At 40.8% G+C, this 14592-nt stretch overlaps 1 protein-coding gene across 4 annotated transcripts in view; it reads left to right on the top strand.

Annotated features, from left to right (window-relative positions):
- Positions 1 to 13071, top strand: part of jhy (junctional cadherin complex regulator) — a 120737-nt gene extending 107666 nt beyond the window's left edge. For 2 of the 4 annotated variants that reach the window (XM_038779188.1, XM_038779187.1), the window contains 3 exons: positions 5019 to 5105; positions 5801 to 5941; positions 8936 to 13071. In XM_038779188.1, coding sequence (XP_038635116.1) covers positions 5019 to 5105; positions 5801 to 5941; positions 8936 to 9148 — 441 coding nt within the window. In that variant the 3' untranslated portion in view covers positions 9149 to 13071. Of the gene's footprint in view, positions 1 to 5018; positions 5106 to 5800; positions 5942 to 8935 lie in introns of those variants that run through there. The other 2 variants (XR_005458185.1, XM_038779189.1) reach the window with 2 other exon arrangements.
- The last annotated feature ends 1521 nt before the right edge of the window (positions 13072 to 14592 follow it).

The following is a 14592-nucleotide window of genomic DNA, read 5'->3' as shown; positions in this document are numbered from 1 at the left end:
AGCGCTGTTTAATGCCAAAACGTTTGTGGCTGTAAGCAAGCGTTTTCAGCATTCTCCTTTTTTGCCTCTGGTCTGAAGGTTCTTGTTGAAGTTTCTCATTCAAGAGTGGCTTTGTCTATCTGTTGTACAGCAACGTTTTGCAGCATGCAACTTCTCTAGCAAAAAAATACAAAAGCATCACTCCAGGAGATGATTTGTTGATGATCAGCTGGCACTAAGAGAATTCAGCAAAGTTGTTGCTTGATGACCCCAATTTTCACTGAGGGTTCAAAAAATCTACTTGTGGATCTGATTTTTACATAATTTGACTGCTATACGTGGAATACTAGAGGGAATTATAAGCTACGTTTGCAGAGAGTAGTTCTGATCTCCAAGCATGATAAGTTGTTGATAATCACACGTCAGTTTTGGCATCAGTGCAGCAGAAACTGTTGTAATTCATGAAAATAAGGCGCCTTGACTGAAGTATCCAGAGGGTGATGTGGTTTCTGTCAATTTAGTGGAATTAGGCAAGCCTTGACCTGTTATTTGCAATTGTTCATTGAAAAATCTGATGAAAGTATTTGCTTTAGCCGCATGTCATTAGTCACGTGCTTAATATATGCATTAACTTTAGATCGATGACACTGATATCTTTTGCAACCTGAAAGAAACCAGAGGTAAAGAAGCTTACCAGAGTAGTGACCAGATCTGCAAGCAGAATGCGGAATCAGTGGGTTGTAGGTCTTATTGCTGGAATTGAAAAACTTATTGGGAAGCGTTGATACTTGTGCATTGCTCAGCGAGATGTAACTGTGCTATCCTCGGCCTACTCTGTTAGGCGGGTTCAATCGTTGATCTCCTCGCAGGTGGCACTCCATATACTCCTTCCACCTTTCCCTGCTAGCTTCGTCTCTGGCCAGAATGGAATTGATAAAAGGCTGCACATTTTGAGAATGCATTGCCATGGCAATAACCCTTTCAGAGTACAGAAGGTAGTATAACCACCATAAATACTTTAAAATTAAGTAACATCCTAAAAACATGCCAACTTGTCAGCCCAACATACCCCAAATTGTTCCAGCATATTAAATGAGAGCAAGTGAAAATCCTTTTAAATACTACTGGAAATGGTCAGCTCCCAAACTGTATTGCCTATGATTTGCAAGTGGGTTGAGGAAATATTGTATTACAGGCTTAACTGTGTCATGGGGCAGCACGGTAGGTGGTTAGCATAAATGCTTCACAGCTCCAGGGTCCCAGGTTCGATTCCCGGCTGGGTCACTGTCTGTGTGGAGTCTGCACGTCCTCCCCGTGTGTGCGTGGGTTTCCTCCGGGTGCTCCGGTTTCCTCCCACAGTCCAAAGATGTGCGGGTTAGGTGGATTGGCCATGCTAAATTGCCCGTAGTGTCCTAAAAAGTAAGGTTAAGGGGGGGTTGTTGGGTTACGGGTATAGGGTGGATACGTGGGTTTGAGTAGGGTGATCATTGCTCGGCACAACATCGAGGGCCGAAGGGCCTGTTCTGTGCTGTACTGTTCTATGTTCTATGTTCTATCTGACTCCTACTTCAGATTTTGATAATGCAGTAAGTTTGCTTTTGTCAAAAAAGTTGTCTTTCCACTACTGTTTACAGGTAAAATCGGGAAGGTAAACAAAAATCACACCTGCTGTGTTATATATGATCCTAGCTGCATCACCCCCAAAAGTCCTGACTAAATTTTCTTTCAAAGCCTTAAATTAATTTTACTGATATAAATGAATTGTACTATGACACAATTCACTGTAGAAGATAAAACTACAAGCCTATTTAATTAATGAGTTAACTTGTGGCGATCTTATTGAATTAGAATTCTAGTTGTTATTTTAATAATTTTAACAACACAGTTGTAACATTTTATATTTACTTCTAAGTCCGAATTTTGCATGTGAGTGCACAATCTCTGCAACATTGCTGCCCTGAGATGATGGATGTAGACAGGCACAAGTTATTTGTGGACATTTATCCTGAGTTCACTTGGCAGTTATAAACATTCAAGCTTCACTTTTACAGTTTAATGGATTTTCTGAATCCCTCAGTGAGATTATCGCTTTGTGATTTGAATGCATTGCCAGATCCTGTCAGTGGCAGTGGCATAAACATGCACGTATTTTGTGAATAAATGCAGTCGACGGATTCTTGATTCCTTCTTTATTTAAACAAGTTAAGTGTACAGGTAGAACTTTTTATCAATAATCTGCTTATATTAAGAAGTAAAAATCTACTCATTGTATAGTTTGAGGTGATACGTCATCACTGAGGCTCATAGCTACTCAGGTGATGTTCTCTATGACCTGAGTGGATCAACATCCTTTTGGTTTGGGATGGCAATTCAGTATTCAGTATTTTCTGTTCATTCTGTGAGGAAAGAAATTCATGATGTAGGCTCAGCATTAGAAAGTATCAGTGAAGGAGCTGGCAAAGGGTTAAAGTGATTAGCAGAAGCATGACCAAACACACACTTAAAAGTTAACTTAAAGCTCCAACACCGACAGAAGTAATGGTTTTTGCAGGCTTCGAGTTATGCATTTTGTGTATTGCCGGCTGACTGCCCGGCAGACTGGCTTTGAGGATTAGTCGCTGACCATAGCACAAATCTGTCTGATTCATCCATTCCTCCCAGTGCTGCAATAATGTTTCCCTTTGTGTTCACTAATTTAGTCAGTCCTGTGCATCTGAGGTATTCCTTCACCAAACAGAATGTGATAATCTTGTTATTAAATGGTGTAAGTATGAATAGAAGAGGCTTTGACACCGAATGTCGAAGAAGTTGAAATTTGCAGCATCTTCGCTATGTTCAGCCTTTACACTGGAAGCAAAAATGGAATCCTACCCCCGTCAAGCTGATATTGAAAATTTACGCAGATGAGAATAATTTTTAAAATGTCCTCCTAAATCTAAATCCTATCTCTCCAAATGTGTGCCCTTTTTGACTTTTTAGGTCCCTTCATACCCGCCATTACCCCCCTTCCCTGCCCCATCATCCCTCTTTCAGAGGCATGGCCCTTCAAGCCCCGAACTTGGCTGTGCCACCCTGGCACACAGGCAGTGCCCCTGCCAGTCTGACAGGGCCATCTGGGCGCCTTGGCAGTGTAGCCTGGAATTGCCACCTGGGCACCTCAGCAGTGCCAGCCTTGCAGTGCCAGCCTAGCCATGTTAAGGTGCTAGCCTTGAAGTGCCAAGCTGCGCGGGTGCATTTGTGTGGACCAGTGCTAAATGGAGCCATGGCGGGGTCTCCCAGGTGAGGCTTTAGATCCCAGGCTCTCGGACAACCCAGCGCAGGCATATTTAAATGAGTCGAATGAGCCTCTTTGCGGACATAAATCCAGCCATATAAATATTGTGGCTACAAGGGCTGGTCAGAAGCTCGGATGATTCTGTGGTGGGTAACACACCTTCTGATTCCCCAGAAGCTGATCCAACATCTACAAGGCACAAGTCAGGAGTGAGATGGAATACTCTCCACCTGCTCGGATGAGTGCAACTTTATCAATACTCAAGAAGTTTAACACCATCCAGGACAAATTAGCCCACAAGATTGGCACCCCTTACATAAACATTCACTTCCTCCACCACCAACGCACAGTAGCAGCAGTATGTGCCATCTAAATGATGCACTACAGGAACTCACCAAGGCTCCTGAGGCAGCACCTTCCAAACCATCAACCACTACCATCTATAAGGACAAGGACAGCAGTCACATGGGAACAGCACCACCTGGAAGTTCCCCTCCAAGCTACCCACCATCCTAACTTGGTAAAATATCATTATTCCTTCACTGTCGTTGGGTCAAAATCCTGGACCACCCTGCCTGGCAGCTCTGTGGATGTACCTACACCAGAGGGATTGCAGTGGCTCAGGAAAGCAGCTTGCCACCACCTTCTCAAGGACAGTGGGGATGGGCAATAAATGCTGGCCTATCCAATGATGCCCACATCTCAAGAAATATTTTTTTTAAATGGTACATTGTGTTTTATTGTCCAGTGACAGGACCGTCCTTTCCCCAGGCCTTGTGAAACTGAATGGTTTCTCATAGGTGCTGTTTGTGTCTGACAGTAATCTGTGTATTTTAACTTTAGCATGTAAGCAAGACCTTTGTATTTAACTCAAAAATGTTTGCAAGTTAGTTAATTTCTTGTTTCAATTATGAATAAAATGTTTAGAAAATCCCAATTTGTGACTGTCTTCAAATGCCCCCACAGCCTTTCAACACCACAGTTTAACTTGCAAGTTCCTCCTGCTTTACGGTCTTTCCCATATTGATTTCTGACTCAGATCTTTTAAGTAATTCGCCTTCTCTTCATTCCACCACTGGTAACACAGGATTCAGCTGCTCCAACCTTATTCCCACCCAAAACCCTGTGCTTCTCTCCTCACCTTCAGAACCTCCAAATTTTCATTATTTGACAAAGATGCTGTCTCTTTTCCTCATGCTTTCTCTCTACTCTGTAAAGCACCTGGAGGCTAATTTATGCATCCTAAAGTGCTATATAAATGCAATTTAGCTTTATCGAAACTGGTCAATAAGGTAACTTCTTTAAGTACTAGAATCAGGGTCATTATTTATTCGCTAGTCAAGAATCACTGGTTAAACTAATCTTTTCATGGTGTGACCACATTTTGGGTCAACTTTCACCACTTCTCTGTTATAGTCTTGGTGTGGTTTACGATGGAAAAGTGTTCCAGTCAGCTGTGTCCTAACTAGAACCAACTCTGAGGCATAAGATCTTCACGATATTTCAATTCTATATGCAGTTTATAGAAAATATGAAACAATGGAAAATGTCAAATCATTCTCGCTTACTCACCATTGGTTCTTCAAGCTCAATAAGCTTCAAGTGCAATCTTTATAGCATTCATTTTTTTTACGCACCAATTTCCGGCTTGAAGTTGCAGCTTCAAGTGCAATCTTTATAGCATTCATTTTTATTTCTAATTGTAATTACTGTCATATAAAATAAGATTACTAGTTGATATTTATGTAATTTGCTTCCTGTTCAGCCTTATACACTGAGAGATTACAAAAGTCTAAAACAGGATGTGAAACTCGGAGGTTTGGGACCGGACTATAATTCTGCTCAGGAAAAGGCAAGTCTTTTCAGATTTTGTGCACGTATCAATATAAGTGAGGGAGACATTTAAAATGGAGCAGGGCATATTCACTACTTTCCCAACATAATCGTGACAATTCCAATCGTAAATTACTGTATTAACTATGCCAGCGAGTAGAGGTCCCAAACTTCCACTGCAACCTGTGGCCTGAGAAGGAGACCTGTGGGGCTTTCCTACCAAAACCAAATGTACTGGGAACAACAGCCAGGACCAGAGGAAGCCAAGTGACCTTTACACATTTTTTAGGCCTTGAAAGAATGTTTCTACAGGCTCCACAAGGAAACGTTGGGCCAACCTGGCCCAGGCTGCCTCTCATCCTTTCAGGAGCTTTTTGTTGGCAAGTCTTTCTGCTGAACAACATTGTTGGCTTCCCACTGCTCAAATTCTATCTCATGTCTAGGCTGCGATTTCTGTTCACGTCAGATGGGAGTCCCATCTTGCAACCTTAGTTACACATCTAATCCTCTGCATGATGCAATATATAGTGTCTGGTTTCCCCAACGATGCTGGGTACACAGTATAAAAGAGACAATGTTAGGGAAGAACTACAGGACATTGGGAATTGGAAAGTCACAATCCACTGTTTTTTTATTTCTTCAGATCCAGGCAAAGTGTATTCTTTCATTCCATTTCTGTAGCTGACATTTGTTTTTATGCATTTGTCTGTTAAGGCAGAGAAAATGAAACGACAAAAGGAATATGCAAAACAAGTTAAAGATCAGAACTTGAAAGTTGATTCCAAATCATCCAACTCGCTGCCTAAAACATCTGCAAGCATTGAAAATAAAGCTGCAACTTCAAGCCGGAAATTGGTGCGTAAAAAAAATGAACAATGTTGTATCACCATCTTTTGTGAGGGCCACGAAGAATCCAGCACAAGTTTTAAGAATCAAACAGAAAGTAACTTTATTTACAACATGTCCAGACAATGCACTTTTTTCAATCAAGCAAAACCATAGGGGCCAACTGTTCCCTGGTTTATTCCCCATGGCAAGCCTCAACCAATCGGAGTCCATTTGCCAACCAATCATGCAGCATAAATTGTTGTTCCCTTTGAAATTTGATATTCTTGTGTATATCCTGATGGTGGCAAGACAAAAATTATATTTTAATTAAATTATTTTAATTAATTATTTTACCATGAGTTGTTTTGCATACCTATTTTATCCTCAAAAACCAAGCGACCGATTGCTGTCAGACCTTTAGATAGAAGATAAGTTAGCCTCATTGTTTACCAAATGAATGCATTTTTCCTGCACATCATCCAGAATCATTGAATCTTACAACATGGAAAGATGCCATTCAGCCCATCGTTCCTGTGGTGGTTCTTTGAAAGATCCAGTTAAAAATAGACTGGAAATACTCAATGGAGTTCTGCCAAAGGGTTTTTGGCCTGAAACAGTAACTCTGTTTCTCTCTCCGCCAATGTGACCTTACCTGATGAGTATTTCCAGCGATTTCTATTATTATTTCAGATGTCCAGAATCTATAGCATTTTGCTTTTGTATTAGTTATTACTATCCCAGACCAGACGCCAACAGTGGCTAGGATACTAGACAGAAACCCAAATATTTTACTTTAATTTCGTAAGACTGTATGGAAAGTATACCTCGCTCCATGAGTAATTCACTCAAAATAGGAATAAAACAACTTCATTGCAGATACTAACACAGTATTAAAGTATCTTTAACATTGTACAAGAAAGAGGCAGCATGGTGGCGCAGTGGATAACACTGCTGCCTCATGGCACCGAGGTCCCAGGTTCAATCCTGGCTCTGGGTCACTGTCCGCGTGAAGTTTGCACATTCTCCACGTGTTTGTGTGGGTTTCACCCCCACAATCCAAAAGATGTGCAGGGTAGGTGGATTGGCCACACTAAATTGCCCTTAATTGGAAAAAATGAATTGGGTACTCTAAAAAATTTATTTTTAAAAATATTACACAAGAAAATAGTTTACAATTACCCCTTAAACAATGCTAATCGGGCAGCACGGTGGCCTAGTGGTTAGCACAACCGCCTCACGGCGCTGAGGTCCCAGGTTCGATCCCGGCTCTGGGTCACTGTCCGTGTGGAGTTTGCACATTCTCCCCGTGTCTGCGTGGGTTTCGCCCCCACAACCCAAAAAAAAGTGCAGAGTAGGTGGATTGGCCATGCTAAATTGCCCCTTAATTGGAAAAAATAATTGGGTAATCTAAATTTAAAAAAAAAAACAATGCTAATAATTACAGTGACACTATAGCCCTTATCCTTAATTGCTATCTTTATATCTACTGAAACAAGAAAACCATCTCAGATCCCAATCCACTTTTATCTTTCAGGAATATTTGCTGTAAAGAGATGTTTTGAATACTTCACTTTGAGAAAGAGAGATCTTTTGAGACTGCTTAAAGAAAGAGACCTGATACCTTGTCAGAATAATGCGGAAGCTCTGGCTTTATTTCTTCAGAAACCTTCTCAGCTCACCTTCCAGCCAAAAACTAAAACTCTGAAAAAACCTCAACACCTAAATCCTCCAACCCTTGACTCCTCCCATTAACTATATCCTTATGTCTCTAATTAACTATTCCGCAGGGAACCCTATTAATATAAATGAAAGTCTATTAACCCAAACTTTTACAATGCTTTAATTACACCTCAAGCTCCAAACATCCGAGCTATTTTGCAAACTAGGATTTGAAAAACACTACTGCAGCAGTCATGCACATACTAGCCCAGGCTTTTAAGCCTTACTGCACCAAATACATATAATACAATATATTTTAAATTCCCATATTCATCACAGAATGCCTCTCCCCCCTACTTTTTTCCTATGGACCTGCAATTTTTTCTCTTTCCAATATCCTATTCTCTTTTGGAAGTTACTATGGAGTCTACTTCCACCACACAAACACTATACACACACAAAGACATATTATGTACGTAAAAATGCAGTATGGTGGCACAGTGGTTAGCACTCTACCTACGGCACAGAGGACCAGGGTTCGAATCCTAGCCCTGGGTCACTGTCCGTGTGGAGTTTGCATATTCTTCCCGTGTCTGCGTGGATTTCATCCCCACAACCCAAAAGATGTGCAGGTAGGTGGATTGGCCATGCTAAATTGCCCCTTAATTGGGAAAAAAAACGATTGGGTCCTCTAAATTTATTTTAAAATAAATAAATTATGTACATAAATGTTCCAACTATTAGATATTGTGACTTCAATCCCTTTCAGTGCTTCTGTAGCAACTTTAGAAATTCTAGCTGCAAATCTATTGGCCATTTGGTCCATTATGTCTGGTCTGGCTCTTTGAAAGAGTTATCCAATTAGTTCCTCGAGGTATCCAGTTCGGTCTGCATAATGAAATGTTCTTGTGGAGTGAACCCGCTGTATTTCCATTTTGCTACCAGATAACAAAAGCTTTCTATGAAAAATAACCAAATATATTTCAGAAATGAATTGATCTCTGCAGCTGTTGTGACAGGAGACTCTAACTGTATGCACTGTGATATATATATATCATAAGGGTACTACTACTAAGCATTATTTAAGGAGATTTCTTCATGGTTTCTGTCATCAGTGTTGTTTGAAATTTTGATGAACATGAATGATGGTTCCACGGATGTAAGAATTTTCTTTCTCCTGCCGGTCAGACAATACCATTGTCTCAGAAATCAATTTTAAACCAAACTAACCATGTTTGAAAGTTGATCATAACAGTAAATGATGACTACTTCTGCCTATTGTAAAGCTTTATTTTACCAGAGTACAATGAATTATACTGAGCACTTGAATTGAATTTTCTGTTTCTCATTCCACAATCCTAGGCATTGGAATATGCTCGAAATATCCATAGACCCAAACCACAAGCAACAAAGCCGAGAAATGCTAATGAGAAATCGGAAACTGGTGAGTTTCCTGAATATGGTCAATATGCACAACTGGACCCATCCCACAATATACTTCTTGCGATGATGCAGCAACGACATGATAAGGAAAAGCAAATTGTGGCAGGTTTCAAAGCAATGCATGTGAGCTGATGAGAAGTAATTTTGGTATTGCAAGAGGAGCATCAGATATTGGATGGATCACAGAGGAATAATTTATGATGCATTACATATTTTGTAGAGCAACTGCATTTCTCATGACATACAATGATAATTCCAGTGTTGAAAAATAGTAAATTATGGGCTCACCTTGCGTTCTGTACAAAGACTGTGACTGAGATTCTTTCTAAAATATTTTCAGTCGGTCTTTTCAGGATTTCCGACAGTTTGGAGATGGAATTGTGACTGACCATTATTATTGGTGATGGGTTGAATGGGCTTAGAGAGCCATTTAAATTTGACTGTAAAATTGTTTTGGGATTTTTTTTAAAATTCCTTTCCCACCAGAACTAAACTGAAGTTTGCAAACTGCGATCTTGTCGGTCCTTGCAAGTAAAATGTCTGTTTGAGAGACAAACTCTGTACATACAAAGGAAATATGGCATCTGGGAAAACTGTAAAAGCCCCCAAAGTCCATTTGATGTTGCAAAATCTTTGGGAATTCTCAATATTGAGGGTTAGTCCAATTCTTTCTGAATGAAATTTGTAAGTATTCTAAAATCCATGTAGCTTTACAAATTATTTTGTATTTTTAATAATGGCATAGCATTTCTTTGAGAGACTAAGAGTTTTTGCATCCCTATTCAAAGAGACCTTTAAAATCCAACATTAAGTACTCAAAGCCACAGGTTACCATGGCCTTACTTTATCATCAGCATTCAAGGTCTGTTTTCACTGAAAAAGTGCAGAAGAACTAGTAAAGACATCACACATTATCTCTGATCCCACATTCTGTTTAACAATCTATAAAATGGCAATAGTCCGAGCCAAAATCACAGTACGCATGAAATATGTCTATTTATATTTATTAATTACTAATAAGAGATTTACTGGGATATGGGAGAAGCGCAAGGGAGTAGAACTAATTGGATATCTCTTTCAAAGAACCAGACCAGACATGATGACCCAAATGGCCTGCATCTGTCCTGTATGATTCTATAATGTACAATGGAAACAAAGCCTAAAATAGGAAGAAGCTTCTATATCGAGTAAATTATCTGAGTCTTCTTTGTGATTGATCTTAGTATTGATAGAGACAAAGCCTGCCAAGGAGTGCACAGACAAATAATGATGGAGGCACAGGAATATACTAGGCTGCAACTGAGCTCAAGTAATACCAAATGATATATCAGAATATATGTTGAATCCTGCAATCTCTCTGTCTGTTCTCAAAATAGAATCTACTGCACAACTGAAAGTTTATTTGATTATATTTTGAAAATGGTAGATTAATTTTAAATGTATTCTTTATAACTCCAGGCTCACACAGGTATCTATTTCTTTTGATTGCTAATTTTAGTGGAAAAGTACATCTGAATATAAAACAGTGTTCCTTGTCATCCACTCATACATTTCTACTTAAAAATAGTGAACACAAAAAAATTAACCCAGGTGTCTGAACTAACTCACTGCAACCAACTGATTTTAATGTTGCCAGATTTCTGCTGAAGAGTTTTCTAACACTAATTATTTTATTAATTTATTTCAAGAAGAATCTTTCATATATTATGGAAAGAATGGAAGGCAACTGATTTAACGTTTCACATGTACACCACTTACCAGTGAATAGTTCCAAGTATATCCATTTCCTGCAGAAATCTTTGGGTTGCAAATTATGCCTACCGCCCTCGTAGCCAGTTAGAAATCCAGCAGCGCACTTGTGTCCAATGTAATCACAGAGAGGTACAAAACAGATGAGACTATACATTAAAATCCCGATGAATCAAGTTCCATGGGATCCCCCTCAGAATTGTGTTGAACAGAGCTTTGTGATGGCCAAGGTGGTTCCATTCTCAGATGAGTGCATCTCTGTGTAACTCGCTATCCTTACAAATGTGGTCTATGTCAAAAACAACAGATTCAAATGTCAACTGAAAACAGGAAAGCAGTAAATGTGTGATCATATCTTTACCATAACCTGACTTTGTAGCTGGATGGGAGTTACTTCTGGAAAAACTTTGTTATTCTTTTCTGATAACACGCTATTTTTGGACATGCTTGATACAGTTCAGCACATTTTCAAGGTTGCCAAACATGTTTTTGGTGTTTTCATGCTGGAGTATCTCTGTGGCCTTTGCAGTATTAGCTAGGGAAATCGGCAGGCAAGCGGGCAGGCATTCATCAGATTCTTCAGGGTCATAAGCTTCCTTGGGCTCCTTGGTTGGAAAACATTTTTGCACCAATGGCGACATCATTTGTCAGTTCCGCCATTTGTGTTATGTCATCCACTTCTGCATAAATCTCCTTGGTTGTCTCTGTTGCATTTTCCATGCCAGCCTCCCGCAGGCGAGCGGAATGTGCCTCATCATCAGATTAGTTGGCCTCATCCAGCTCCTTCTCATACTTGACATCTTACACAGTCGTAACCTGTTTGAACCCAATGTGTTGGAAACAGCTGGCAATTGTGGCTTCCATCGTCACCTTCCATGCCTTTTTTCTCATGAACATGGTCTCTAGTGCAGTTGGATTGCACCCCTGCTTCTTATTGGTGGGCTCAATAACCTGAGAGATCAAGCTGTTGGCGATAGTGGGTTTTCAGGTTCCTCATCAGACCCTGATCTATTGGCTGGAGCTTGGTTGTGGTGTTGGCGGCCAGAGCAACAGTTTTGTGCTCTTCAGGTCAGCAACGTCAACATTACCGGAATTTAGTGTCATCCGTGTTTGACTTGTCACGATTTAATTTTATCACCAAAACAACTTTTGATAATAAAATATGAATACGCACTTACAGAAATACTACTTCCCATTATGTATGCACACAGTTTATTCTGTATATAAATGTATGAAATACCATGTGGATGCATTTTTTAAAAGGTTTTTGTTTATTTAATCCTAATTTCATAATATTCAGTCGTAAACAATATATACACGTGATCAGCAAATTGATACCAGTTTTTAATCTTTACAAATGCCAGCAATTGATTTAATCCAGGCAGCCTAATAACTTTGAAAATCTGTTTTGTTTTAATGGATGCCTTTCTGTTGAAGTATTTTCTTCTCTTGTTTGGATTCTTATGCACCTTTTATAGCTGTGCACAGGAGGCCAGTCTTCGGCTGTTACGCTGAAAGTGAGCACTGAGACAATCAGCAATGCAGCCCTCTGATACTTCTTGTCCCCTTTCCCCCTCCCAACCTTTAGGTAAACACCAACTTTCTTCTCCATGACAGCACAGCAGAGATTCGGAACTCACCACTTAAAAAGTCACGGGCATAAACTGAGTTTCCGCAGTACCCTGTACTTCCACTTTTCAAATGTGCCTTCGTAATGGGAACAAGACAATGTCATTGATTCAAACCAGTGACTTTGTAGAAACAAAATAAGACCACATATTTCAGAGGAGTAAAACACCACCATTGTGTTGTGGCCTACTGATGCTCATTTGTACTCCATGCTGTACAATGAGTGAAAGTAACAGATTCTGAGGCAAAATGAATGAAACATGACCCACATTTAACTGGTGTTGTCAAATTGTATTGAAATACCTTTGAAAGCAATCTTGCATTTTGGTTTGCTCATCGTTCACTGGCTGTAATTTCAGTGTGTCTGGCCTTCTTTCAAGCAAGTATGATCCGTCAAGTAGCAGCTTAATTCAATTTTAATTTTGCAAGGAACGTGTTTATTTCCTGCTCACTGCTGAATAAATCTGGATTATGATGGGAGGAGTTAATTTTTGGAGAAAATATTTTTATGGGTTATTCATAATTGTATACGCTGATATATATATATTCATTTTACACTTTGTATTACACTTTGTGCCTGCTACTTGTAAATAATGAAAGTGTGATCAAAATATGTATCCTCTTATAGTGGAAAATTTATATGATTAGTCCACACAAGATTTCCATTAAAATGAAATGCACCCAACTTTCAAAGCTGATTCTTAATATAATTATTTTTAATCTAGTGTATCATTTAGACGGTTACAAATGGCATTGATATTGATTAAATTATAATGTGATTTGCAATGTAATTTAAAAGATACTTCTTTGCTGTTTCCATTCAGCAATTGTAATTGTGGAGAATTAGGTTTTAAATCTCCATAACATGGACGGGATTCTCCGCGCCTCCGCGGCAAAATCGCGATCGGCGCGGGGGCGGAGAATGGGCGTTGACAGGGCACGGGTAGGGTGCCATTGACAGGGGCCCCGTGGCGATTCTCCGAGGACAACTGGCCGAGTTCCCAACGGCGTGGTTCTAACCACCTGTTGCCTGTTGGGAATGGCCGGTGGTGGCTGCAGACCCAGTCCGCGGTGGTCCTGGTGGGGGGTGGGGGGATCCTTCACTGGGGTGGACTCACAGACTGCCAGGGAAGCGATCGGGCCGCACTGAGCCGCAGCCGCGCGCGATCTCGGGGCGACCTACATTCCTGGTGCCATTCCACGGGCTGAGTCCACCATGTTGCACTGGGTGGCCGCCGCCAGACACCCAACCGAATGTGCAGGGCCCCACATTCGCAGCCAGAGCTGCGAGAAGCACTCTGGGGCCCTGCTAGCCCCCTGAAAATTGGACAATCACTCTGGACTTTCTTCAGGAAAGTTGGTCACAACAAAGGTTTTAAGTTTCTTATTCACAAGTGCATGACTTTTCCCAATTCAGAATGTATTACCTGTTTATGCAGTGAGCAGTAAGAGGCAAAACAAATTCTCTCGAGTTAAAGAAAGAGAAAATGTATTAATCACTAAACTTGAGAGAGAGAAAAATAAAATGTGACATCTCACACACACTGGTATCGGAAATAAAGGAAGTTGAGTCCAATAAAAAAATGTTGCATGAAAATATGGTTAAGTGTCCTTTGATGGTCCTTAAAGCATAGATTGTTAAACATTTCGGTCAATTTGGATTTACTGATTTTGTAAATGCGGTCAGATGTAGAAGATGTTGCAATTGTTACAAAATTTGGGTTTTCTGATAGATTTCTAGTAAAGCTGTCTTCCAAACCAGGGCCGGAATTCTCCAGACATTAGGATTATCTTTTCCCGCTGAGAGTGCACACCCACCCACGGGTTTCCCGACAGTGTGGGGTGGCTTTAATGAGAAATCCCATTGACAAGCGGCTGGAAGATAGAATCCCGTCACCAGCGAATGGCACACCAACTGGGAAACACATGGGGCGCGATTCTCCCAAACCGGGAGAAATCGTAAGGCTGGCGTCAAATCCGGGCGGGTTTGACGCCAGCCCCCCCCCTTCCCGACCGGGAACCGATTCTGGTCCCCGGTCGGGGCTAGCATCCCGACGCCGTAAACTCCGGCAGAGATAGCGCCGGCTGACGCGTCATATGACGTCAGCCGCGCATGCGCGGATTGGAAGACTCCAACCCGCGCATACGCGGATGACGTCATCGCGCATTTGCGCGAAACCCGCGCATGCGCGGGCCGG

Source organism: Scyliorhinus canicula, chromosome 19 (assembly GCF_902713615.1).
Source record: "Scyliorhinus canicula chromosome 19, sScyCan1.1, whole genome shotgun sequence".
Classification (NCBI taxonomy): domain Eukaryota; kingdom Metazoa; phylum Chordata; class Chondrichthyes; order Carcharhiniformes; family Scyliorhinidae; genus Scyliorhinus; species Scyliorhinus canicula.
Note: the sequence above shows the minus strand (reverse complement) of the source record. Positions and strands in the feature narration are given on the sequence as shown.